General features: G+C 42.4%; 1 protein-coding gene and 1 long non-coding RNA gene across 4 annotated transcripts in view; both read left to right on the forward strand.

Annotated features, from left to right (window-relative positions):
- The first annotated feature begins 275 nt into the window (after positions 1–275).
- Positions 276–10935, forward strand: LOC148182688 (uncharacterized). Its single transcript, XR_015774348.1, has 3 exons — positions 276–451; positions 6042–6108; positions 10398–10935. It is a non-coding gene; the product is annotated as an uncharacterized LOC148182688 (long non-coding RNA).
- A 1491-nt stretch (positions 10936–12426) lies between these two features.
- The window catches only part of TEX2 (testis expressed 2), a 45588-nt gene continuing 30335 nt past the window's right edge, over positions 12427–27679 (forward strand). Inside the window, exon 1 of one of the 3 annotated variants that reach the window (XM_014255861.2) lies at positions 12427–12534. Coding sequence is in view for 1 of the 3 variants with exons in the window: in XM_005526677.3 (XP_005526734.3) it covers positions 18660–18828 (169 nt within the window). In the remaining 2 variants the exon portion in view is untranslated. Of the gene's footprint in view, positions 12598–18612; positions 18829–27679 lie in introns of those variants that run through there. The other 2 variants (XM_014255860.2, XM_005526677.3) reach the window with 2 other exon arrangements.

The raw sequence follows: 27679 nt of genomic DNA on the forward strand, positions 1-27679 counted from the left end.
TGTATTCACACAAGTCTTTTACTAAATTACAAAGGTAAAAGTTCTTCCACAAACCCTTCCCAGTCTTTGGCAAAACTTTGGAAAACACTGGGGTTTGGAAAGCTTCAGAATATCATCTGGGCATGATGGAACATCAGTGGGAGAATTTGCTGCTTGCTTTCAGCTTGTCTCTTGCCTGGAATAATCCTAAATTATTTTGGATTTAGATATCTAATACAAGTTGTTTACCCTACTGAAACGTGTGAACTGTCCATTTCTCAGAGTGCACTGCTTTGAGCTCTTCTGTTTTGTCTTGCAGATAACAAAAGTATTTCAGAGTGTGGGACAATAATCAGCAGACATGGCCAGCAAAGAGGAGGTAAATGGGCCCATGAGCAAACAACTACACAAGGAGTCCTGATATGAGCATGTGCCAAACAAGCCTCATGATCCCATTGGAAATATTTGGGAAGTAAGTCTTGAATCTGTTACCAACCAAAGCTCAGATTGGAACTCAACACATTATTGAAACAACAACAACAAAAAAGAGATTTCTGTGTTGTCACCAAGTTGAGCTCAGCAAATAGAAAATGAGGTGTGTTGGTAAATATTTACTTTTTGAGCAGAGTAAAAGGATGGCACATGCCCAGGTCCCTTGTGCCATTCCCTGCCCGAGGAGTTCCTCCACATCCAGCTTCCACTCGGCTTGTTCGGGAGGAACCTTACCCACCCCCAGGTGTGGGTAACTTCAGAATATTTTTCCTATTGCAGAGCAGAGGCTTTAGAGGTGACACAGAAATGCCTGAATCGAGTCCTCTCCTCCGCTCCACGGTTACTTTCATTTTCCATTCGCAGCCGAGCGGCACTGCGAGTTCCCCGGTGTAACGGGAGTTCCCCGGTGTACCGGGAGTTCCCCGGTTTAACCCGAGTTCCCCAGTGTAACGCGAACCTAACGCGAGCTCCATGCGCGGCCCGCGGCGGCTCCGCGGGGCCGGGCGGGGCCGGGGCCGCCCGCGGGGTCCCGGAGCCGCGGCCGGAGCCGGGCTGACCCCTGCTGGGCTGCGGGGGCACTGCAGGGGCCCGACTCCCGTCGAACGATAAAATGGAGCCGGGGAAATTTTTTGTTGCTCCGCCCGTCTCTTCCCGGCCTCCGCCACTCCTAAAAAAGCAGTCCTAAATGCAGTGTAAACCTGCCCACCGTGGCTTCTTCCTCTCTCCTGTAGGACAGTGAATTGTTTGTGAATGCTGGGGCACTGCTTTGAGCAGTTCCTGATAAGCCTCAGTATTATTTATTTTTCTGAGGTGTTCCACCTGCTGCTTTGTGAGCTTGGTTCAAGCTCTTTGTGCTCGTCACTGAGCTGTCTTGAGCCCCAGGTTTTGGGGGCAGAGGAGATGGCACTGTCAAACTGAATACAGCCCATCTCATGCAAGGAGAGGGCTGGCACAGGGAAAAGAAACGAAGTTTGAGAAAAATAGATTTATCAAATGGAAAAAAAAACAAAACCACCAATTAAACTAGAAATCAAACTGAATGCAATAAAGTATCAATGCAGATTTAAAATGCTGGCACATTTTGTTGTTTAGAATTTCAAGGCCTTTCTGAATAGGTGAAAGCAGAATAAACATCACTTCTGCAGTTATTTGGGAGGTAATAAGCAATTAATTCTAAGGAATCACAAAAAGTGGGGCTTATTGCCTTCATGCTATGAAATGTTCCACTGTAAATCACAAGTGCTCCCATTAGAGAGTTGAGCAGTCATGAGAATGTGGCTTGCATGGGAGGTTTCAGCTAAAAGTAAGCATTTATATTTATATAGGTAATTTATTTTCTCACCAGCCACAAACATGCTGAGTGGGAAGGCTGAAAAAATTCTCACTATTGCAGGAAATAATCACTGTAGTTAAATTTTAAATGTAATAGCAAAAGAAATCAGTTTCCTCGGGGAGGGTGTCACTGCAAAGTTGGAGGACAGAACAGCAGCATGAAAGAAATGAAATGAAATGAAAGACTGAGCAGCAAAAGGGCAAGGCTGTGACTGCAAAGGCTCTCAGGCTCTGCCCCCATCAGCCTGGATCTGGTCTGTGTGTAGCTCTAGTGGTGATTGTTAGAAATGGACCTCACACTGTTTGGACCACATTCCTGTGGTTAAGAGGAATTCAGATCCAACAGGTATTGTTTGAGGAGAAATTGCACAACTAAACTGTTAGTCGTAGTAAAGAAGGATTCTGCCTCTGAAATGAATAGATTAGCAATGTATTTTTGTGAAATCCTGAAAGTGTAAGAGTGGGAGATGAAATCAGGGTCTCCTTTGGGGCAATGATAAAAAATATAACAATTTTTTCACTGAACGAAAACCAGAAATGACCAGTGTCACTCATTGTCCTCTGGTTACTGTCCTGATTTTTCTGTAGTTGTCTTTTTGTTTTAATGTTTTACTCAGGAGATAAAAGGAGATCTTGGCATGAAGGTTCATTACAGTGAAGAACGAAAATTGAAAGAAGATGAAAGGAGGGACAGAGGGGAATGAGCAGGGCTGGTAGAGAGAAATCCTCCAGACTGTGGAAGGTTTGGAAGAAACAACCCATCAGTCCAGTCACCTTAACAGCTTCACACTTCATGGTGTTGGTACTGCTCTGGGGAATGTGCTTGACAGAATCAGCACTATGGAGGTGGCTTGTCCCAAACTTTCCTGTGTTTATCATTGTCAGGTGACCACTAGGAGAAGCAGAAAATATCTATGTTAACAAAAAGCCCAGTTGCAGGTAATGGCACCACTGACCCAGGTTTCTGCTGCTTCCAGTGTGTCAGTCCTGGATGGGGATGTGGGGTCCTAAGGCACTAAGGCACCTGTGTGATGCACCAGCCTGGGAATGTGTGCTTCAAAAGAAAATATCCTATTGCACTGTTATTCAGATGGTATAATCCAAGCCCTGCTGAGTGCTTGCAGAGGAGCTGTGACTGCTGAAATCACCTGTTTCCACAAAGCACTGTCATCTTGGCTTTAAATCCTCTGCATGCCTTGTTTATTTATATTTTAACTACATGCAGAGCCAAGTCTCCACTGTGACTGACACAATTTCACTTTGCAAATCAATGAGACAGCACTACAAGGGCAGAAGAGTCTTTCCTGAGAACTTGTGTTGCTCAGAACCCTGAGTGAGTGCAGTCCTCACAGAATTAACCTGAGCCAAACTCCTGAGCTCCCTGGGGCTCTCACCACCCTCCCAGCATAGTGGGACCTTCTGGAGTGGTTCAAGCACCAACCAGCTGGGAAACTCTGCCTTGTGTGGGGAGAAGTGCTCCCAAGGCAGTGATAAAGAGGGCTGCTGGTCTGTCCCAGGAGCAGAGGAGACAGAGAAGTTGACAAAGATGGGACAAAGATGAGAGCTTTGTCTTAAGTGGGCTGAATCATGGTATTACTGGAAGGGGTGAACTTGGCATCTCTTTGATAATAGGCTGTGAAAGTGTAAGAGGAGAAAAAATTGTCAAGTCTATTAAGATGTGGTCAGGGTGTAAGTCAATTAATGAAAATTACAGCCACATAGGTTATTAAATTAACATGAGATTGTCAATAGGAAATATAGATTGCTTTTGAATAATTTTAAATTATGTAAAGCATGATAAAAATCTCACAGTCTCCCATAATGCAGAGCTTAGGTTTCATTTTATTACTGTTTTGAGTTTTTAAAATATTTTTGTTTCAACTTCATGCTGATTAAAGGAACAGGAGTTTTAAAGAGCATTCTTACTAGGAATGCTGAGAGCTGCAGTAGCTGTTAGGAGGCAGAAGCTCAGGGGTGGCTGGAGGTGAGCTGTGATTCTGCAGTGTGATCCACAGTAGAGCTGGAAACACAGAAAGCCAAGGATGTCTGAATGCAGTCCTTGCACACAAAGTGATGGATCACATTTTCTAGGCACTTCCTCAGGGCTGCAAGAACCACTCTGAATGGGCTTAGGGCACACATTGGCACTGTTGAAAAACTGGTTCCACCTGTGAATGCTGAGGCTGAAACAGCCTCCAGATAATCTGTCCACCCTGGCCGGGAGCTGGGGAACTTCAGGCAGCAGAGAGGGGAAATTTGCAGCTTCTGGAGAGAGATTCATGTTCCTCCCCGGGAGCTTGGGGACCAGTTGATCTCTGCAGAAGGATGGTATGTTCAGCATGACTGAAGGTATTAGCTGGCTCAGCCCTGGAGCCTCAGAACATTGTGTACACTGCGGAAATCCAGTTTAGTCATGGCTGGAGGGAGGTAAGGGCGGGTTAGAAACAGCCTGACACACACCTGTGCTTTGTCAAACAAGAAACCCTGAAAGTGGTGTCTTTAAGTATCATTTCCTCTTCCTTTTTTTTTTTTCTTTTTTTTTTTTTTTAATTGAAGCTGATCTTTTCCCACTGAGTTGCTTCCTTTCTGGCTGTTCCAGAATGAATCACACAGCCCTACATGTCTGTCTGTATTCCCAAGGGGACCGTGGAAAGCTAACCTGACTAATGTCCCCTGCAAGGAGAAAATGATAATTGATGCTTTTTAATTACAAGTTTCCTGCATTATGGTCTAGTTTTTCAGCTTATAATCATTAACAGTATAATAGAGACTTAAGTAAATTGTTGCCTTTTCCACTTTTGTAGCATATGTAGGTCAGATTTTCGTGTGTAAGAGTTATTATCTCTGACACACTAATGAGTGCACTGAGTGCTGACAAAGGTCACATCTGTGTTTTCTTCATTGCATACAAACATTGAGAGGGCTGTGTGCTCCTCATGGCTGTGTCTTCTAGAGTCATTTCACTGGTCCAAAATCACTGGCTGCTTTCCACAAAGCACAAATCACAACTTTACTCCTGCTTTGTACTTCTGTCAGTGAAAGATGAGGCTGAGGGCAGAGGAGTGTCAGCATCATCATGTCCCCAGAACATGTCTCCTTCATGCATCCTTGGCTTTTCAAGCTCTGTGCACTTGCAGTCAAAGGAATAAAGTTGCTGCCTTTCCATGAGGAAATGAATGGAGCTTTTATGTCCCGTCTTTGACCAAAGCACTTAAAAGGTTTTGTGCCCAGCAGATTGTTTCTAATAGCAGGGAAAATTGATCACTCAGGCACTTTGATGCAGCCCTTTTATTTACAAAGAAAGTACAAAATTCTGTTTCCTCTAAAATCAGAGGAATCAGACAATATTCTCTTTCTCTGCATGCAATTTCAATCCTTTTAGCTAGCACTTATCCAGAAGCACTTTTTTATTCTCAAGGTCGTTTTTGTAGGTTTCATCTGGTTCTGCCTGGTTTGGAGAGAAGGCTGCTCCTGTAGGAGTTGGTAGCTCCCTGTCATCCCAAGCACTGCCCTCCTCTCTGCATCTTCCAAGCCTATGTTTTGCAGCTGGCAGAAACCTTGAATGCAACAGCTTCTCCTCCAGATTTGCCCTTTTGCCTTCTTAGGGTGGCCATTCCTCTTTCAGCTGCCTGCTTGTGTATGAGAACTTGGCTGTTTCTTATGCAAAAGAAAATCAAGTGAAAGGCAACATTAAACCTGTTTGGGTCTCATAAGCTTTTGCTTGAAGTCTGTCGTCACTTGGGGTTACACACTCAGCATGTGGCATTGTGCTGATGCCAAGTAAGACCTTTGCACACTTAGTGACAAGGAGCAGGAATAAGTGATGGGATTGGGGCAAGATGAGGTTCTCACTGCCCAAGTGTTTTTACTCCATACTCCCCTTCCAACTAGAGAGAAATACCTCTTTTACCAACGAGCAGGATGCATTGCTAATGCCCATTTGGATTTCTCTGTATTCCCTGCCCTATTTATTGTATTTAACCTTGGACTTATTTGTAGAGAACTGCTCAGAGAGTCTTGTTTAACAGAGGAAGAAACCAGAAGAAAGCCTGGACATGGTGTGTTTTTTTGCAATATTGCCCTGGACTGTTTCCAGTCTGTTAATGGATGAACACTGACATCTAAACCATCCCCAGGGGAGGTTCAAGATCCATCTGACTTCAGTAAGAGGTTCCTAAATAGCTGTAACAAGCCCATACTTCAAGAGAAATAAATTTTGCTATTTTTAAAACATGCAGGTTTTGGAAGGCTTTGAATATCAAGATTAATTCTCTGTCTGAATGCAGTGGAAAGCAGCACTGACTGGTGAGTCTCACTCAAATCTGGAAGGTTTCAATATTGTCTGGCATCTGGATGTGATGTTCTAAAAGCTTAGATGTGTTTACTTCACTTTTTATTCCAGCGCAGACTCTGCATGTACATATCAGATTTCCTGGTATATCTCATCAGATTTATGTGGAAAACATATTACATTATCCATCAGCACTTGAAATCTTGACTCAAGGAATTCTTGCTGGATAGATTACTGAACAATATTTAATGGAAAGATTTAATGGAACTCTGAGAAAGCCCCAAGGTCACATGGAGCCAGATGCTGCCCTGCTCAGTGTGATGCTATGTGCAGAAAGTGGCAATACGGGATGGCTGTTGGAGCTGGACAGGAGGGTCAGGGCACCTGGGCAGGTTTGGAGACTGGATTATACATCAGGTTATGACAATTACACAGGGAATATTCTCAGTGCCTCATGAGACACCTATGTGTCTGAGTTAAAAGGCTACTCTGCTCTCCAGTCCTGTCACTGAGAGTCCTGTTTGTCCTGTCCCTTTTCATTGCCTGTAATAAATATCCTAAGGAGCACAGGTTCCTTATTTAGCCACCTGAATGATTAGCACAGTGAGACATTATTTAATATATCTCTGTGCTGAGATCTTCCTCCAAAAGTGCTAAAGGAGAATGTGAAGATCAGGACAAGAATATAGTTGTGAAGGCAGTGAGAACTTTTGGCTTTGGAGGCTGGGTCAGGATCTGTTGGAGAATTGGGCCAGGATGGAGCTGCCACTGGTGGTTGGCTGTAGGGAGAGCAGGGGAGGATTGAATCTTGACTACGGTCATTTTGTGTGACTGGACAGGCACCAAATGCTCTGTCAGAGGCAGTTCTTTAACCTGGGAAAACACCAATCCTGCATTTGCTTTCAAAGCTGCTGTTTGTTCCAGGGTGTGACTGCACCTTCATGTTCTCATTGTTTAAGCCCAGCCTCCCCAGCAAAGCTCAGCTGGAAGAAGATGTGCAGATATGGGCCACAAGGATGCTACTGCTTAGTGGAAGGTTACAAGTTACTGTCACAGACACAGCAGTTCCTCACACCTCTGTGAAGTTAATGTAAATAAAGGTTCTAGCCACATTCAGGTTTGACATTACACTGTCTAGAACCGCGCAACAGCCTAAATGCTATCAGCCTTATGAAAACAATGCGTATTGTTTACACCTTCAGAACCTGGAAACTACCCTGACCACCTCTGTTCTCCATCTCAGCTGGAGAAACCAAAGTCAGTGTTTTATCCCTCTTTTGTAACTAAGAGTTCACTTCATGCTGCCACTTCTGATTCCATTTCAGCAGGTATACATTCAGCTCAGGGTCAGGTGTTAATGCTCTCAGAACAAAGACGTCTAAGCAAGATGTGGCTATTTTTATGATAGTGATGTTTTGATCTCATGCCAGCACAATCGAGGAACAATTCCCATTAAGGCTATTGATGTAAGTCTTTCCTTGAAGGGGACACTCAGGAAACCTCATCTGAATTATATTTTAAAGTAGATTAGTTAAATTCTATTAAGACCTATGCAGATATTCATATTCAGAATTAAGTGGCATTAATATGATTTAGTGTACTTTACTTTGAAAATGAAGAAAGCTAAATCAGATGAAGACCACTTTAACTCTGAGTAACAAAACTCGTGTAACTTTCAAGTCACAGGTGTTATTCAGATTAATTTTTCTGACTTTTGCTGTGAAGACAGGGGGCAATAAAATCATCAGAGACAGCCCAACCATATGTTCATTCTCCTTCTGTCCCCAAAAAGCATTATTATGGACCTCCTGACAGTTGGTTTGGACTTGTGGATCTAAAGGCTGCTGTTCATCTCTAGTCTGTAGTCAATGCTCTTTTCCCTTAACTAACCATTAGGCACGTCACTGTAGAAACATAGCATCTGTCCAGGCAGGAGCAGGAGGGTGCTGCTGCCTGGTGTTAATGCTCCTGCGCATGTGGAAAACTTGCAGTGTATGTGTCTGATTTAAACATGTATCTTCAGCTGTCCTGTAATGTCAGAACTAAATTTACTTGTAGATTTAAAATAGGTGAATGATTTGGCAGCTGAAAGGTCAGGACACACTGTTTATTTTGTGCTTTGCTTTTCGCGGTTACCAGAAAATTGTCTGTAGCATCTGACGTTATTGTCAAGGCCTTGTGATGCAATACCTGCACAAACTGCAGCTTTAGTGCCACTGTGTCCCCCCTACCTTGCCCCAGCTTCGGATTTTGCAACAGTTGCACTCTGGAGTGCTCCAGCACTCAGCCACAATACCCTACCCCACCAAGGTCTCAGTGGAGGGAGGAGTATTGACTTCTCCACCATGTGCAGATCAGATTTCAGGCTTTTAAAGTTTTGTACATTTGCCAGGTACGCTGAAATACAGATACCAGCTTGTACAACCTTGCTGTGACCTTGGCAGCCAGCATGTGGCTATTCTGGGTGGCCTGGGGGGGTTGCCCATTCCCCACTGATGGGTGGCATTGCTGCAGGTGTGCTCTGGCCATTTCCCCAGTCTGGATTCAGAGTTAGGGAGAGACAAACCCGTGTAAGAACCATCCAGAATGTTTTGCAGGTCTGAGAGAAACCAGTGCAAATTCCCAGCACTGAAACCTCATGATCCAGGCTGCCTTGCAAAGCACCTTCCCTGGGAACAGCTCTGCCTCTGGGTGTCACCTTGGCAGCACCACCACACCTTGACAGGCTCTGCTTCTGCTCCTTGCTGGCCTTGCTTTAGCCTGTCCTGTGAATCTACCTGAGCTCCTGGTAGCCACCAGAGGCTGGAAATGTGTCTTCTCTGACATGAGAACTTGACATGAGCAGTTGCATAGAGCTGTTTCTCCAGGAATACTTGGCAGTCTAGAAGCCTTAAATAAAAATAAAATTAAAAACAAACAACAACAACAAAAAAGGTAAATAGGAAGCTCACAAGGAAAAATGAGGACTAAATTCCTGTATTTTTTTAATGTTGTTTCTCTCCACCATTCTTTTGGATATTTGGATATTTTTTTTACCATTTATTTTTGACTGCTTGCTTGTAATTGAAGAGTTATGAATGCTCTGGTCTAGCTGACAAGGGGATGATCAGTCAAAGGTTGGACTCAATAATCTTGGATGTCTTTTCCAACCTTAATGATTCTGTGATCATCCTCATCTCAGCTTTAAAAATGAAGCAGCAATAAAAAATCCCAAACCCCAGAATAACGTGCTTTAGCACAGGAAGCAACAAGAGCTCAGAATTTCTGCAGTTCCCAGGGGGATTTTAGAAACAGAGAAGAAGAGCTGGAGCCAGGTTTGGGAAGCTGGCTGGGGAGGGTATGCCCAGGCTGTGCCCCTTTGTGCCAGCAAGGAGCCAGGCCCAGGGGCTGGGATCAGTATGGGGAGAAGTGATGGGGTAGAGGACAGGATGGGCAATTTGTAAGTGGGACAATTCAGATCCAAGGACAGCAGCGAAGCCACTGGCAGAGAAAGAATTTAGGAGGTGCTGAGAACACTCTAACTGGGGTGTCTGACAAGCAAGAAACCCACAAGTGCTGTGGAAGGAATGTGGCTTTCAGGAAGCTCATACTCCCCTCCATACCCATAATCAGAGCCAGCTGAAGCACTGGGAAGCCCCAGTGTTCCCCGTCCTTGTTGGGCTCTGTGTATGCACTGGGTGGGTTGGAGCCTTGTTTGGGATTTTTCCATGCTCAGCCTCTTTCTGTTGCATTTAATGTTGCACTGGTAACAACCAAACAAACCAACAGTAAAGCTGTTCTCACACACACAGACCGGTGTTTGCCAAGATTCACACGTTCAGGCTCAGCTGCTGCCTCATTTCTCTTAAAGCTTTTCAGCATAAAATTGAAAGCAGGGCTGTCCTGCAGCTCTCGGGTCTTCCTCAGGATCTGACGGCAATGGGATTTGTGAAAACCATGTGGAACCCCAAAGCTCATGTCATGTTCTTTTCTCACAAAAGTAGAGACATTAAACTGCCCTGAGCTGTGGAATTCTTATGGGGGCATTATAGAGAAATGAACTGAGCCTCACAGTTGCTCTGGGGGAGAAATATTACCTATTATTTTACAGCCTGCTCAAGCACTGCTTTTAAAGGCATTTAAATGTCTCTCTCACATATTCCAAAAGATTTAAGTAATTATTTTCAAAAGCAGCTCCTGACTGTAGATACCTGTTTCTAGACCCTGCAGGCTGCTGTTTCTCAGAATGACTGTGTATTTATAAATGAGATACTGAAATATTAAAAATAAATAAACATTACTTTATTCTCTTGTCTTTTTGTAGGATATGTGGAAGATAAATAATCCAACAAAAGAATTTACTCTTACAGCACTGAGTGATTCAAATATTCTGAGATTTTTACTTTCCCCCCCTCTTCCACCTGGCTGAGACTTGCCTTTAGAAGAGGAGTCCCATGAAGCCCAGAGTGTGGTACCCTGGTCAGACACAGCTTGTGCCCAGTTTTTCCCAGTGGCTGCCTCCAGCCTTTGCTCAGCACGTACCATGCTATAGAAGAAGCCTCTGCTGAGGACCTAACTCCAGGTGCACAAATATTTATCTTGAGGTCAGGAGTTTTAGTCCATGTGATGCCTAAGTTACATGCAGAGAGAGGGCAGAAAAAACTTAAGTGACTCCAGTGAGTTGATTGTAGTTTAATACAGCCAAAATCAACCCGTCAGCCACAGTTTCAGCCATAGGCTCTATTCCTGCAGGGAAAACCTGTTGTTAAGGAAACAACCACTATCTTATCTCCAGACTCTGGAAACATTAACATTGGCTTTGTATAAGGATTCAAAGGTCTTCCTATATACAATGACAGCCATGAACAGAAGTTCTAGATTAATACATTTGTATCTGTTTTTCAAACAGAATATTGTCTTTTTCATTAAAAAAAATTAAGACTTAATTGAAGTGATGCAGTGATGCTCACACAATGCAGTCTTGCTGGGTTCCTTCAGTTCCTTCAGCTGTGAGCCTTAAGGCTGCTGAGTTTAGTGCTTGGACATCCAACAGCTCTGACCATCCATTTGGTGAGCTCAGGTCATTCCTCACTGAAGCAGATTTTGGCAGGTGCTGGCTGCTCTCAGTAATTCTGGTTTTCCTTTACATGCAGGAATCCTGCTTTTAAAAACAGAACTCAAAGATGCCTGTGAATAAATCACTTCCACAAGCACTGAACTGTTGCTGCCATTTAATGACAGAAGCAGTCTGAGTGCTACTTGCACCTACTTCTGACCTAGACTGCAACCCCTACTACATATCATATGTATAATGCCTGGTGCAACAGCACCCCAGATCTTGGCACAGCTACAGCTGCAGATTACATAGGAAACTGTTAGAAAATTAATAATTTATACTCAGCTCTTTGCATTGGCTGGTTTGGAGTAATTTGAATTCTGCTCACATACCCCACTAAATGTTGGTTAGTAAATAATTTTGTCCCATCACTTCATAAAGTATCATAAATTTAAAGGCTGGTATGAAATAAAGAGTCTGAAAGATCTTGCAGGATTCTTTATGTCTTAATTCAAACTGAAATTATTAAAGAGAAAATCATTGGCACAGCCAAATTAACCCAAGGGTTGACTAAAGAAACCTGGGCAGCCAAGGCCAGCATCAGTCTGACACGGTGTAATGCTGTAATGTCATCATTAACTGCCTTCAGAAGCAAGAGCAATTAAGGAAAGGGTAAAAGCAGTAGAAAGGCTGGAATTTATTGCATTAAGACCATTATTGAGAAAACAACCTTTTGACACTGAGAATTAATCTTTTTTTCTATGTGTGCTGCAAACTGGTAAATATGAAGGGTAAATAAAATGACCTCTGCCAGGGCACATTTCCTGGGATAAGTGCCTGCTCGGTTAGGGAGCCGATAATTTTTGGCCATTTCCGAAATATTTAGATGCCAAGCAGCTTCTCTCTTCGTGCCTTACACGCTTCCTGCCGCAGCCGCTCCCTCAGCGATGTCAGCGGCGAACCCTGCACTGAGCCTGTGCCACAAACCCGCACCGAGCGCCGCGTTCCTGGAACCAGCGGATTATCGGGGCGGCCCGCACGGGCTGCGGGAGGCTCGACACGCCCGGGAGCGGCTGGAACCGGGAGCGGCTTCTCGAGGGCCCGAGCGGCTCCCCGCTCCCGAGGCCGTTCCTAGCGTCACCACCACCAGCCGCTGGAACACCGGCTGCGCCCGAGGGACGGAGAGGACCGCTCCTGCTGCCGGGGGTCCCCCACTCCCCGTCCCTCTCCCCGTCCCCGCCCGCCCCGCTCCGTCCCGCCCCGTTCCGCCCCTCGGGCCGGCGCTGCGGCGGCTCGGGCAGGCCCGTCCCCCCGCGGGGCCCGGATTGGCGGCGCCGCCGCCTCCCCGCCGCTGCCGCCGCCCGGCGCGGGCAGGAGCGGGCCAGTGCCATGAGCCGCGGCTGAGGTGAGGGGTTGGGGCAGCGCCGAGAGCTGAGGGGGCCGGGCAGTGCCCAGAGCCGCGGCGGAGGTGAGGGGGCCGTGCAGTGCCGTGAGGGCGGCCGGCGGCAGCAGCGCCCGCCGGTCCCCGCGGGCTGCGGGCAGGGAGGAACGCAGGGGCCGAGGGCGGCGGTCGGGCCGGGCCGCGGGCGGCTCCCGGGGCCGGGCAGGGCGGATGGCGGTCGGGGGGGGAACCGGGAGTCCGCGGGGAGCGGGGCCGGGCCGGGCCGGTGCGGGGCTGTGCGGGATGGAGCCGCGTCCCCTCAGCGCGGGAGCGGGGTTTGCCGAGCCGGGGGTGCAGCTGGGCAGGAGCTGCCGGAGTACGAGCGACACCCTAAAAACAGGCGGTACAGGAGGCGGCAGCGGTCGCTTCTGCTGGAACCGGGGGAGAATATTTCAGTTGGCTTTTACCACCAAAGGCGAGAGGTTTCCTGTCTACTAAAATTGTTTCCTTTCTCTTGCCCTAGCTGTCGGCTCCTTGGTTTCTGCTTCTCTTTTAATTTTCAGTGTCATCTGTGTTATCTTCATTGCAGTTCAGGGCTAAACCCGCGTACTCTGTCTCCAGCGTGTGCTAAAGTTCCTTGTAAATGTTTGTGCTCAACTTCTTGGTGATTTGTATCTGTCAGCAATTGTCTTGAAGAACTCCTGACCATAATTTTGGGAAATGAAGTACACAGCAGAGGCTAATTTAAACTTTTGTATGCAGCTTAAGTATCATAACCATAAGATAAATTAGCTTAAGTCTTCAGTGCTGTAAGATTATCTTCTGTTAAGATGCTTTGTCATACTCCTCTTTCAAGATGATATTGCCTGTGTAACTCAGGAAAAATGAGGCATGTTCACGATTTCAGGGATGTATATTTTTACCAGAAGATGTTGTCTTTTTAGTGATAAAATAATATTCCTAAATTGAATAAAATTCAGTCAGTGTGACTACCCTCTTGATTTTCTTGGAACAGAAAATGTGCTAAATGAGAGGTAAAAGCACTTTACCTTAAGTGTAAAAAGGTAAGCTAGTGATTTGGGATGTTAAAATTGACTTTTAAAGACACTGACATCATGCTGTCTTATGATTTATGGGAGGTTACTCTTATGTCTGACTTCAGAGCTGATCCAACAAGGTGCTGTGTTGTGGGTGGCATATTAATTATGCTCCAGGTAGGTGCTGAGGCTTGAGGTAGTGTTTCTAATGCAGTGCAGGGTGCTTTCTCCCTTGAGTAAAAGATGAAGAAGTTGATTCTGTGCTCAGAGATGTCTTACACTGGAGCTTGCTGGGGTATGGTATCGCCTGGGAGTTGTACTGGCAAGCTGAACGCTTCGCTTGTGAACAACATTTCTGGTCCATGCTAAGAACTTATAGAAATGATCTATTTCAGAAGAAAAAAATAATCATTGAAAAAATCCAAAGTTAAAACTTGAAGAATGACACGACCCAATAGTATGTCTTAATTGTATACTTCTTTTTGTGTGATAACTCTTAGGACTTCCAGCTTTTAATACCAAATGCTTAGTTGTTTCCAGCTAAAGAAACAGCTAAACTGTTTCTCAAAGAGAATGTGGAGCAGGAAGCATGGACATAATGTGTAATGCCAGTAACTTCTCTGTTGTGGTAGGTGTGTAAACAAAGTAATGGAAGATACGGAAAGTTACTTAGCAAATAAAAGGCTAATATAAATGAAATACATTTAAAATCATGTAGCTAGAAGACTGAGGATGCATTGTTGCATTCAAACAGCTTTTTAGTTGATCGATCTGGGGCCTGTGCTGCTCTACCCCTACCTTCTGTGCCAACTCAACCAATTCCACATGATGAAATCAGAAGGTTTCTCGTGTAGCACGTCTGAAAGGCCGCAGTTACATTGTGTGGCTGAAGGTGACCAGTCACAGACATGGCAGTGGGCATAGGTAAGGACATACTCCCCTGTCCTGCTCTTAAGGACGGAGCTCTAGCCAGTTTCTACCAGTGAGATGAATAAATTGTGCAGAGTGTAACTGACACCTGCCCGGGAGCGGAAGAAAAGTAAAGGCTGTTTTTCAGGATAAACTTAAGTTTCAAAAGAATGGAGGGGAGGGTAAGTAAATTCTGGTTTTAAATACAGTCTTGGAGCTTGGAAAAGTCCCTCAAATCTCTGAATTTTTATTCTTTTTCTTTAGTAGGCTAGAAATTGTGGTATCAGGTGTCCACAGTAGTAATGCTAATTCACTGTGCCCTAAAACGTTTATCGTTTTACGATAAACGTTTAATGCTAAACGTTTATGTGCCCTTTATGACTAAAGGCCTCATGTTCTAGAAACCCTTACTGCCCTAAATGAAACAATCAGATGACAATGTATGCTAGAAAATGAGAGCACAATGTAGACTTAGAGATTAGAGAAATAAAGATAAGAATTAATACTTTGAGCTGTCATGAGTGTGTACTTTGTATTAGAGGAGATGTATTCAGAGTAGAAACCAACTCTGGAAGTGCACAAGGGTGCTACATGTGCCTGATAAAGGGCCTGAACATTTTTAAGTAATGCAAAGTGGACACTTGAAAGGATGTGTTGTGCTTTCAAGGCAGAGAAGGATAGAACATTGAGCTACTGAGAGAACAATATGTCAGAACTGTTGATACTGAAAAATTAAGTGTACCACTCCTTATTGTAGAGGATTATACTAAATGGTTCAGATTCACAAAGTAAGGGGTTTGGTTTGGGGGGGTTTGTACTGCAAGTGGTTGAATTAATCATCTTTTCTGGACAAAAATCCCAATTATTGTGTGCAAAAAAAAATACGATCAGTTGTTCTTGACAGAATTGTGAGTTATCTCTGCTTGGAGGTTGGCTTCTATAAAGCTTCTATTAACGTGACAAGCACAGAAGTTTGAAGGTGGAAAGTTAATAATAATTGATCAAAATCCCATTTCCAGCTTAAGACAAGACTTGAAAGTTGTGCATTGGCTAGGAGGGTTTATCCTCACCCAGCAGCCTCCTCCCCTGCTCCCTCAGAGCATTGTGAGGGATGAGCTTTGACCTCCTGCAGGGTTAGAACTGAAGTAGTGTCCTCTTCAGAAGAGCTGTAAGTGAATGGATTTCCTTGGATTTGGGCCAAGCTTTTGTGAACCACAGGTCCTAAAGTATTTACATACTTGACAAATGGAAATTTAAGTCTTTTAAGGTGATTTTTACGTTCTTTCACACAAATCCTTATTGGAGTTTTGCACTGGACACTGTCGTGTGCTAACTTGGTTTCATGAGTTTGAGCCTGTACAGAGCAAAATCTCCTCTCCTTGGTCAGCACAGTAACAATACAACCAGTGTAGTGCAGGACTCCCAGTCAGACCAGTTTGGTAATGCAGAATCTGCCTTTCATCCTTTCCTTTAATGGACTCCTTGATGACCATTATCTCTGAAAAATAAAACCCAAGTGTCTTAAGTTGAAATTGCTCAATTAAAGTATCTGAGAGGCATTGTTTGAAGACTTCCTGTGTTAGCCAAGGTCAGTCTTGCTTCTGTTGGAAATGGTGAGACAAAGGAAGCAAGTGGAGCAAGTTTTGATGGTAGAATAGGTTAGAATGACTGAGGTGTCTGCAGTGTGCAGTAATCCCTGTAAGATTGGCTGGGGTTTTTTCTTCCTGCTTCACCCTCTGGGAGGAGAGGAGTTCCAAGGCGTTGTGTTATTTACCAGTCATATTTATTCTCTGGGTACTGTTGTCTCTGTTGAAGCCAATTGTTAGTGTCTTTGGAGAGACATGCGAATATAATGATGAAAAAAAGAGTTTATTCTCTGGTCTTGCCCTTCTGCTCCTCAGAACTCCTATTTCTGTGTTCGGTATCTTTCCTATCTGTTTTAACTCTCTCCTCTCCTGACAGTAAGATGTCTTACTCTGCTATGCAGAATCTAAATTAATACCTAATGCAGTTTGGGTTCTAAAAGGGAAGAAGACTGATGGACAATGGATAGCAGAATATCAATAAACATGGTAAACAGTGGTATTTTCCCATAAAGGCCAAGAGGGCAGTGGAAATGAATCGTTTTGTGAACCAGGTTTTAATATTCATTACCCAGTGTCGGTGGTTTATAAAGTGTTGTGCTCTCTGACCCTGCTGGTGTTGGATGACAGGAATATTGCAGGAGAATGTTCCTTAGTGCTGTGACTGTATTGCATGACCTGCAGGATTGTTATCCTGGAGCTGTGAGAAGGTGGGATGGTGAAGCTTAGAAGAGAATCTCTTTTAAGAGAATTAAAATGTTTATTCAGGCACTGGAGAGCTCTTTTAAGGGATCTGTTTGAGCCAAAAAATCACTATATTGGGTTTTAATAGTGGAGATAGAAGACAGAGCCGCAAAACTTTAGATCTTACTCTGGATTTCATGTGTTTTGTTTAAATTACACTTCAGTTGTAAAATAGGACTGCAAAATTATAAACACAAAGCTGCGGACTCCTTTGATACTGGGAATTTCAAAGCAGATGGCAGAGGAGTGAAATGTGACCTGTCATGAGCTGCAGTGAAGTTCTGATCTGAAATTAAATAGAGAGAACTAAAAACCATTCTATTTGACTGAGAAAAGAAAAACATTTGTTTTTATGAACCCAGACAGGCTTGAAGAATGAGGGTTCTGTGCGAGGAAGGAGCTGGTGGTGCTCAGACGCCTGTGTTCTGGGAGCTTGGGTAGGAAATGTTGCCTAACATGTGACATGGAGAGACAGTGGAAGTTCTCTGAGTTGTGTTTGCTGTCTCCTGCCTGCGAGCTGCAGCATGTTCTGCTTCCTTGTTTTCTGAAACTCCAAGTATCCAGAGCCTGCCTGTGCTGGGCTCTGCCAGGGAGGGATCCATCTCAGACTCCTCTGGCTGAGCCTGGGAGTGATGCCTTTGGAAAGGCAGAGCATAGCAGAGCATTCCCTAAGCCCTGTGTGCTGTCACCTCCCACTTCTAGTTCCCGTCTCCCTGCCCCACTGTGGCCAGGGCAAGGTGAAGGTTTCTCTCTGTATTACTATAGGCATTACTATTCTGCTTGCTTAATATGTACCCGTCATCCCTGTTGCCTGGAGGGGCTTTGCTTTTTTTCTTAGTACTCTTGTGTAATGCTTGGGGTTGGTCACATAAATAAATGTACTTTGGTGGGAAATGAAAGTGATCTGTACAACTCTTGTCTTGTTTGGAACTGCTGTGACGTTTGATAAGGCTTATCTTTGTAGGACCTCCTCAGTAGCATTTCTTTTTGTCTAATCACTTCCACACTTCTTCCTTTTCAGCTTGACTTGACGTATTAAACAAAGGAATTGGGAGAAGTGGAAAGAACTAAGGGGGAGATAATCCTGAACGTCTGTCAGCTTAGAAGTGTGCTGGTTAATAAATGCTCTGCCAGGTTTTGAGTAAACCTTCTGAGCAAATGCGTGACAACTTTACAAAAGTATTTTTGTAGAAAAGAAAAAAAGTGTTACTCTTCTATTTATGTTATTTTTAGTGAGTAGTAAGAGAGATAGATGGAGAACGGACCAACTGTGCATACAAACTTTCTCCGATTTTGTAATTCCATTTATTCCCTTGTATCATTCCCTTTATGACAACAGGCCGAGTGTTCCCAGAAGCCTTAACACTGCTGCGAGATTTCAGGCAAGCTGAAAGCAGTGCCTGACAGTTTCAGAAAACTCTGAGTGTCTGAAAAGATTAAGAGGTGTGTTTTATTTAATAGTGTAAATATTTAGTTGTGTGGCTCTCAATTTCTTTTGTCATGCAGCTTTGAGATGTGGATTGGCAATGGTTTTTAAGTATTAAACAGATTTTATGAACCTTTGCTTTTCTGATGAGTTGGGCCAACTTTCCAGTTTTACTTTTAAATCCTATCTAGGTAGCTGTCCTTTCTGCCAGGTTAAAACTTTACAATTGAAGTGATAAAAATGAGCAAGTCGTGGTGCTGCCCCATGAGTGGTTTTGCTTTCTCAGGATATATTTTTTAAATCTTTTTCCATCCAGCTGCCCTAAGCACTGCATTTACCAATGAAAATACCATGGGCTGACTGTTTTGCCAACTTCTTTGTAGACACAAATGAGCGAGGTGTGAACAGTGACTTTTCGAGCCTCCTCCTTCAGTAACCTCAGCCAAATCAATGCTGGTTTGTGTGGTCTGTTCAGATGTCAAGCTGCTGAAGAAGGGATTGTCTGTTGGCATAACACTTGTGATCCTTCATGGAGCTGGGAAGACTTTGGAGGGGGTGTGGAGGCTGGTCCTCATTTTAACAGAGAGGAGCTTGTCTCGCAAGGTGGTGATGAATGCAGGTGAGAGATTTACATCCCATGTGTGTGTTTCTACTTGCATGTTCAGTTGAGTTTCCCCAAAAGGATGACCAATGTTGTCTCTAAAGCCTTCGTTGTACACAGCATGAGAGAGGCAGCGCTGTAGGGATGGCAGCAGCTTTTCCACCTTATCCTGGAAGACAACCTGAGCTGCCACTTCTGCTTGGCTTGTCTGCCCTGACCTCTCTGAGCAATTAAAAGCGTTGTTTACATACCCACACCCTGACGAGGTGTGTGTAGTACATACCCACAAACCTACTCACAGTGCTTGTAATTCAGAGCTTGACTCTCTTTGATAAACAAATGCCTGGTGGGTGAATTAAGCATGGATATAGGAACATTGCCCTGTGCCTGAAATTAGACTTGCCTGCATAATTCTGTAATTGGACAAGGCAGGATATGGCTGAAAGACACTTATTTCCCTTTGCCCTTTTGAATCCATCTGGTGGCTTTTGCTGTTCTTTTATCTCCCAGCAAATCAAGACCTTAAAATTGATGACCTAAAATTAATTTCCTTGAAGCTGTTTTAATGACACTTCTTTTTCCGAGCATGTGTGTGAACAAAATGTAATCCACATAGAGGGGAGTGCATTCACCCATAACTGTTTCTTAACTGGTTGAGACTATAGAAATTATTTCTGAGTGAAGTAGTAGAAACTTTTATGGTGTTGAAGGCATTTCCTGGACAAACATTACACTGATGATACCTGTTTATTGAATAGAAAATATAGGATAAGAAAGGGAAGATTTTAGCTCTTTTTTACAAGGAGGTAACTGCAAAGGAGAATGATAATAGAGAGTTTGCATTAATACAGCTTGAATGTAAAGTAAAACTGGAGTTCTTAAAAATTCATTAAAATGTTTTTAAGCTGTTCATATTGCACTGTGAATTCAGCAGGTAACTGGTGAATTTTGGTGTGTATTGCTACAAGACACCCACCTGCCGACCTTTTTACTTTTCAGCCTGTGGGGTTGTCAGATGATATTTCTGGAGACAAGTACGTTGATTAATATCCTCAGAAGTGAGATCTGTGTATGTGTGCTTAACAGCCTGCTATGTAGCTGGTCAAAATTTAGTATGTGCCTCTGAAATAGAGTTCTGGAGGAGTGATTTCATTTACTGAAGTCCCACTGTTCTGTTCTACCTGAGGTCTGCCTTCCACTAAGTTAAGGACCTGTGTCAGTGTGCTGTGACTGAATTATACCATAGAGGAGCAAAGGTTGGGGGAAAATGAGTAATGGGTGAGAACACTTCTCAAGGAGTGCTGAAAAGTTAAAAAAAACTTTAATGAATTTAAACCTTTTAAGGAAATTTTTATTTTTCCTTAATTTCACACTGATGGTCTGATTCACACAGGGGAAGACCATGTTGGGGTAGATCCATGCTGCTGAAAAAAAGGAAAAGGAGAGGAGAGCTCTGTTTAGCTCTGTTTAGCTCTGTTTATGTTCTTCCCAATCTTGTTTGCTTTTTTTTTTTTTTTTTTTTTTGAATATTCACATGACGAATTATCCTTCCAGGCCTGTTATCGGTACCACATTTTGAGAGAGAAAAACAGAGTAGGAAGGATCCCCACATGTGCAAGGACCTTACTTTACCCTCTCAGTGTAATGACTTACTTTCTCCTTATGATCAATATGGTGTCTTTACTTTCCTGTGAAATGATCATTTTAATTCAGAATGCCAGCAAAGTTGGGTTGTTTTTCTTTCATGTATCTACCTCCCATGGTTTCTTAGCAATTAAGCATAAAAAAATATGTTGTGGGAGGTGCTCATAATTTTCCGACTCAGTTGGTTTCAATGGGAGTCAGGCCTGTAAAGCAGCTGTTAGGGTCAAGCAATCTGTAATTGACCTGTCAGATGTTGCAATTAAAGTGTATTGCAGCTGTTAGAAATAGGAGTTACTTCCATTGCTCCTGAAAAAAACTGAAAAGCAACCCAAAACCAAACCACCAGAAAGCTTTAATATATTTCAGTGATTCATTAAGTACTGCTGTCTTCTGTGTATAATGCAAGAAACAGAGGGGATGCAGATGCAGCTGCTGCCTTTGATTTCAGTGCTGTTTGTGGCAAGGCCTCTTTCATGTTCTGAATAACAAAGTCCAGAGAAAATTCTTGCCAGTGTCTGTCACCTAATAAGTTTACACCTTGAAATGCTTAGAGTTATAAATGGTATGGGAAAAATAAGAAAATGTATTTACATGAAAACACATATGGGAATGCCTTTGCCTCATACTGTTTTTTGCCTTAATGCGTTTGGGGATTTTGTGAAATACTAGAAGGTACCGTAATAGAATAACTAGGAATTGTATAGTTGCTTCAGCCCTGTGAATGTGAGTGGTTTTGTGTGTTTGTCTCATAGAGCAGTATTTTTAATCATAAAATGCTTAAGTCACTCTTTAATTCAAAATTAGTCACTGGGAGATGATACTGAAATGTATATAACAGTTGCAAGGCTGTAAAAGCTTTTTACAAGCCACAAAAACTCTGCAGAGCCCTTATGTCATGACAGTCAGTTGGGAAGCTGGGGAGGTCTGGGTTGTCTGTCCTAACGTTTCCATTGAGCCGCATGTAATATCTTTGCTCATAGAGGATTGGCAGTGTTTTTGTGTTTGCTTGGGCTTTTGGCTTTTTTTAAGAAGCAAAATGCTTTGTCCTTAGCATGGTAAAAATTCAGGTTGTTTGGGGCCATCTGGGTTCCATTTCAGTGTCTTGGATGTTGTCCTGTGCTTGTCACTCTGTGTCCTCCAGCTGGAAAGCCACAGCGCTGCTTAACTTTAGCATTTTAGTTTCTAGGTATCTGAGTTAAACATAAATCCGAATGAGTGTTGCCTTAAGCAGAGAAAGAAATGTCTGGTACTCACCAATTCCAAATCTGACATTTTATTTTCTGGCTATTCTTAGGACTAGGATTCTTTAGGGTTTGTTTTGTTAACCTTCTGTAGATCTTTCTATGAATTAGAAGTTGAAGTATTTTAAGCACAGAAGCTGTCATCAGTAGTTTATGATCTCTGCACAGTTCTTGCTAAAATATGTGTGATTCTAGAGCTGCATTAATGTGGTTCTCAGTCTTTGCTGTTGCTGCTTTAAGGTGTTGGAGACTCTTTATGATCTTACTTGTTTCATAATCTGTGTGAACACTGCTCTTCAATCAAGTAAGTTAAAGCAAAATTTTTCTCACCCTCCTAATTATACTGAAACTAAAAATAACATGATTACCTGCACAGGGCTTTCAGAGAAGTCTGGAATTCTAGTCCATTTTCTTCCAAAATTAGATCACCAAGAGCTTTTCTGTTCATGTGGTGCTGATTTATGTTTCTTTTGCAGTTTCCAGGTAGCAGGAAATGCTAGTAATACCTTTCTCCATTTATTTTTTCATGGAATCCAGTGAGAGAGACCACTCATTGCACGGCTTGGAGTGATTGGCAGGACTGCCTCTTGTAGGTGCTGGGAACAATTACTTTGAAGAAACTTTGCAGAAAAGTTTGACTTTTGAGTTGAATTACCTTTTTTCCCACCACTTCCCAAACTTGATGGCAGCTCTGAAAAGACTTGCATGTTTTGAAGTCCTGTTTACTGGCCTTTCCCTAACCTTTTCTGTCCTTTGGACCTTCTGGGGATTATGCTTGCAGAAGCTTCTAAGAAGTCCTAATCTGTCATAAATGCATTTTCTGCATTTATCAAAGACGCTTTTCCTTGGGTAGATGAGATGCAAGAAGGTGAACAACTGTAATCAATGTGCCCTTAATAGTAGTTCCCTATGTTAATATTTTCAGCTTTATCTTCAGGTGCCTTAAGATAATTAATTTTGATGTGTTAAGTACAACTGCTGTTCTAGTTAGGTTTGAATACTTTATTTGTATTAAATGTAAATGTAGCCCTCCTCCTTCCCAAGACAATTTAAGCTTTCTGAAAATAGCCTTGCTTTGATTAGTTGTTCTTGTTTTGGTTTGTGCCAGCTGCCTGGTCTGTAGATATTTGCCTGTTTTTTTCTAATTGTTTATTTTATTTGAAGAGTTATTACCTTGCTTCTTAGGGACGTGCTAGGTCCAAAACCAAATATATCTAAGTATTAAATGCTTTAGTCCTATTTAATAACATCAGAGAATATCCCCTTCTGTAATTTTGAAAACATCTCTGAGACCTAAAGAAGCTATGATTGTGTGTACTGCGTTTTGTCCTGTCAGGTTAAAAAGCCATAAAGCACCTTGAATACTAATCCTCTGCAGAACATGAAATTAAAATGAAGGTTGTTCATAAGAAATATGAAATTTGATCAATCATTAAAAATCCCCTGAAAAAAAGATGTCTAAAAAAAGATGTCTTTAGATACCTATGGGTAAATCTGTAGCTTCCATTCCTTTTTTGATAATATCTCATAACTACAATTTACATGGGGACCTAGAGTTTGACTTACTAATTAATTGGTGCTGCTCCTCTGTGTATCTGAGCTTGGCCTCATGTGGACAAGCCTGTTTATTTTTAAAACCTTTTCATATGAAGGTGTGTGATGGTTGTTTTACCTTTGCAGGTACTGTGACTATTGATGGAATTTTTTTTGTTAGGGAAATGAATGTAAATATAAGAAGTCCTTGAATGCTCACTTGCTACCTGTAGGCAGTTCTATGTATTTATGTGCATTTGCACTGGGAAAAAAGAGCCTGCAAGACAATTCTGATAAGCCCTTTGTAATTTAGGATTCAGGGCACCTTATTTTACTTAATTTTGGAAACATGCTTTTCTTTAAGTCACTTGGTCAAAATTTCCCCTAGAGATTTCATAGTGACCTTTAATTTAATTGGAGATGTGGGCAGAGTTTTCATCTGTGGACTAATCCACGGAGGTTTTAGATAATCTTTTATCAGATTAATGAGGAGGCGATTTTTTTTCCACTGAGATAAGAGATGGAGTTACAATTCTGCAAAGTTTTACCTCACCATTTACCCTTTCCAAAGGATGTAATTTTTTATGTGTAAGCTTTTTGATACATTATTATTACAGAAATCCAACGTTCTGCTCTGTTGAGATGCAGAACTTGTGCAGCACCATAAGATTCTGATGTAGACTCCTCTTTTTTAGAAGAGAGCAAATGCAGCAGTTACACATTTATTGCTCAGAATTGTAAGACCATTGTTGGGGTTTTTTTGCTCTCCTTTGACTTGCCAGGGTGACTCTGAATAGCATACAGCAGTTTGAGAAAAGTGTGAAAAGTTGGCTTCAGGCTGGCTCTGATTTTGCCCTTGTTTTAATGTGTCTGTTTCTGAATCCCTTGCTGCAGAAATTGCAGATCTAGGTCTGTAAACTTTTCTTTTTCTGGGGCATTTCTCTTCTCACTTGTGGCCAAAATAGTTTTTAAGGTAATTTTGGTGCCAGCAACTAGCTACCTGGAAAAAATACATATTTTAACATAATTTTAAAGACAGCAATGTATCTTATAGGAAATGACTAGAACCCCAAAATCTGTGATGGAGGGTGAGAGGGGGGGATATGGTGGTGATTTGTTACTATTTTATTTTGTTCTGGGAATTAATGAAAGGTCCCTTTGAACTGTTTAATGTGGAGTGTTTTGAAAAGAAAAGGTGCTACGTGTTGCTTGGAATTACAAATGATAAACAATAGTATAGTTCATAGGAGGAGAACACGTGAATGGAGAAAGTATTATGTATGTACTAGAATTTTTATTAAATCTTATTGTGCCAACTGGGAGTAAATGTTCTTTAATATAATTACACTCTGGTGCAGTTTGAATCTATTCCAAAGAGCAGGGCTTTGCCTAAAAATTTTTTATTTCTTCTGTTAGGGAAAATGTTGGATGCCTTAAAAATACTGTTTCGCTTCAGCCTTCAGAAAATCATTAAGTAAGAAGAAATTAGATTTTTCTGAGTTTCTGGAGAAACTTTAACTGCTTACCTTTTTGTGTTTGTTAAAATTGGACTATAGTGCAGCTTTTAAAGGTTTTGGTAAGTGCTGTGTCATGGAAGGAGAATAGGAAATAATAATAATTATTCTTTTATCAGTAAAGGCAGAGGAACTAATGTGATAGCTGACCTTTCCTAGGTCTTTGGGGAAAATGTTAATGTAGAATACACTTGCTTAGCTAACATTAGACAATTTTTGCTTGATGATTTTTGAAGTGTTGTAAGGACAAGCTTGGGGACCTCAGTAGCAGCAACAAAATTCCAGTAATTTTATCTGCAACAAAATTCCAGTAGTTTTGAAGACTCTTTGTTTGCCATTTCAATTTTATTTGACTTTTCTGTCCTGGACTTAAAGTGAATCTTACTTGTTTCTTTGGTAGGTTTATAATTTTCTTTAAAAGTACAATCTCATTGACAAGACATTAAAATCTTGCCTAGGATCCTCTTTTCAGGTGTATCCCTAAGCCTACTTAAATGCCAGTTATTTAACTTAAATTGTTCTGAACTTAAAAGCATTTGCACAAAAATGTTTGGGTGTTTTTTTAATGATGCTCAGAGAACTCCTGCTGGAGTTGTTTTAGTTCCCATTCAGCTTGGTTGTGCTGACCTGGGTGACTCTGGCAGGTTTATGTGCTGTGTGTTTATAGTATGATCCATACTGGGTGGCACCATCACTTTTGGCCATGATCTGGGATTGGCTTCTGCTCAACACATTTGACTACAGTCTTTTAATAGTACTTGATACTGATATCGACTTTTTCATTTCTGCTCTTGGATTTAAAACAGGTTTTGTTGGGATTTTTTTCCTCTTTCCCCTCACCTCGGAATCTCAAATCCAGTTTCATTAATGTGGAAAGTGAGGCAAAACTTGCTTCTTGATCCTGATGGAAACTGAGCTTTGAAGCGTTATCTCCAGGCTGGGTAACTGGATCCCTGACAGGAAGGTTTCACAGGGCTATTGTGTGATAGTAATTACCAACCCTGGCTCTGTAGTTCATTTAAAAGTAATGACTAGTGGGTGTAAAAAGAACAATAGATGTTAACTATGGAATACATTATCTCATGGAGATGCCAGGGGAATTTAATTGATCATAATTAGAAATTTGAATGGGGATAGGAAAGAATGTTGAATTTTGCATTTTGTATCCCTTCTTTTTTTTTTTTTTTTCTTTTATGGTATAGATCTGCTGAATGGGATTAAATCCATGTGACAGATAATGTCCCAGCAGCTGTGTTCTCTGCTTCAGGGAGGGCATTCTGGGCTAAATGGGAATTGGTTTCTAGACCACTTCTATAGCAAAGTAGTACTTTTCACTAATACTGTGCTTAATTTTGAAGGACCTGAAATGAAGACTTCTTGCTCTTAACAGAAAATTTTGATGCTGCGAGCTCTGTTACTTACTTTAAATAAGTGCAAAGAATTGCAACAGTTCTCCCATATATCTCAGTGTTGGAAGGCAGATACTGGTTGAATCTCTAGTATATCAAACAGTCTAGAATTTCTGGGAGCAAATATGAATTTCAGATCATATTGCCTTGTGCAGGTATTGCCTGCCCGAGAGATATTTAATGTGCTGCTGTCCTGGTTTGGAACATGGCTGTAATGTGTTAGTAGGGGCCTGTTCCTGTTAATATAAAATCTGTCACTCCACATAGAGGCTGCAGAGATTGTTGAAAACAAGTATACTGCTTCTCCTTCCTGCCAAATGGAGGGTAGATTTAAAGTATGAAGTGTCTTCCCCTTTTGAGTCTGACACTTGAAAATTACTATCATGTAACCCAAAATGATAAAAAAGGCCCTATGAAAGAGCAACTGTGGTTTTTTCCCTGTCTGCCAAAGCAGGAGCTGCCTGTTGGACGAGTGATGGCCCAGAAGGGTTACTGACAAAAGCAGAGACATAACCAGTGAGAAATACCTTTCCCTGTGAACAGCTGTGGCAATCTGCATGAAGTTGAATTGTTGCATTATCAGTAATTAAACTAGTTGTTTCCTGAACAGCGTTTAGTACTCGTTCTTCTGGTGCAACTGACAGATACAGGGAAAAGTATTGCAGTGCTGTTTATAAACAATAAGGCTTTTTCTTTACTTAGAAGGAAGGAAATTTCTGGTTTGTAAAAAACACATTTTTTGCTCTGTGTATAGTAGCGACAAAAATACAAGTGTTGAACCTTGCTGTACATTTTTCTGAAAGCATTTTGCTAACATAGTGTACTGTGCACCCTTTCCCTCTTCTGAAGATGTTGCAATAAGTAAAAGCAATATAATTGGAGTAGTTGGCTGCTGCAAAGATGTGAATTTAGTTACCCAATCCAGCCTGTTTCTCCAACTGAATGATTATGACTAAGTGTGGTATATGCAACTTTGACCTTTTAAGTTAGTTCCTAGTTTGCTGCTTTGTTGCTTGAATCGCTTTCTAAATTGTTAATGTTAAAATAATTGCTTTGCTATATAAAGTTGGTATAATTGTTTAAGTCTCTTGGATGGACTGTATGTTTTCCCAGTGCTGTGAACAGGTGCTTTCTGGGGCTCAGCTGGAGAAGGGTGGGATGTATTTGTCCTCTGCAAGGGAAGGGAACAGCAGAAGGGTGTTTATGCTGCTGGGCAGGACACATTGCTGGGTGCTTGGTTCTTCCTGTGAACTCCCAGTTAGTCATTCCTGGGAAAGAGCACAGTTACTGCAGTGACACAAACGGTGTCATGGCCTAACCCACACCTGGCCTCTCCCTGGGTGTCCCTGTTTGTCACCAGGTGCATCACAGCGTGGTGAAGACAGGCAAAAACATCCTCATCTCCAGCACTGCTGCCTCCCTGCTTGTAGGAAAGGGCTGGGTGAGGAATGTTCTGTCCCAGGCAGCTGCTTTCCCTGTTGGCCTGGCTCAGTGTTTCCTGTTGTTGGAGCTTTAGAAGCAGTGTCTA

This window comes from Pseudopodoces humilis, chromosome 21 (genome assembly GCF_049639895.1).
Source record: "Pseudopodoces humilis isolate 2021_Gansu_Grassland_sample_001 chromosome 21, ASM4963989v1, whole genome shotgun sequence".
Taxonomy (NCBI): Eukaryota; Metazoa; Chordata; class Aves; order Passeriformes; family Paridae; genus Pseudopodoces; species Pseudopodoces humilis.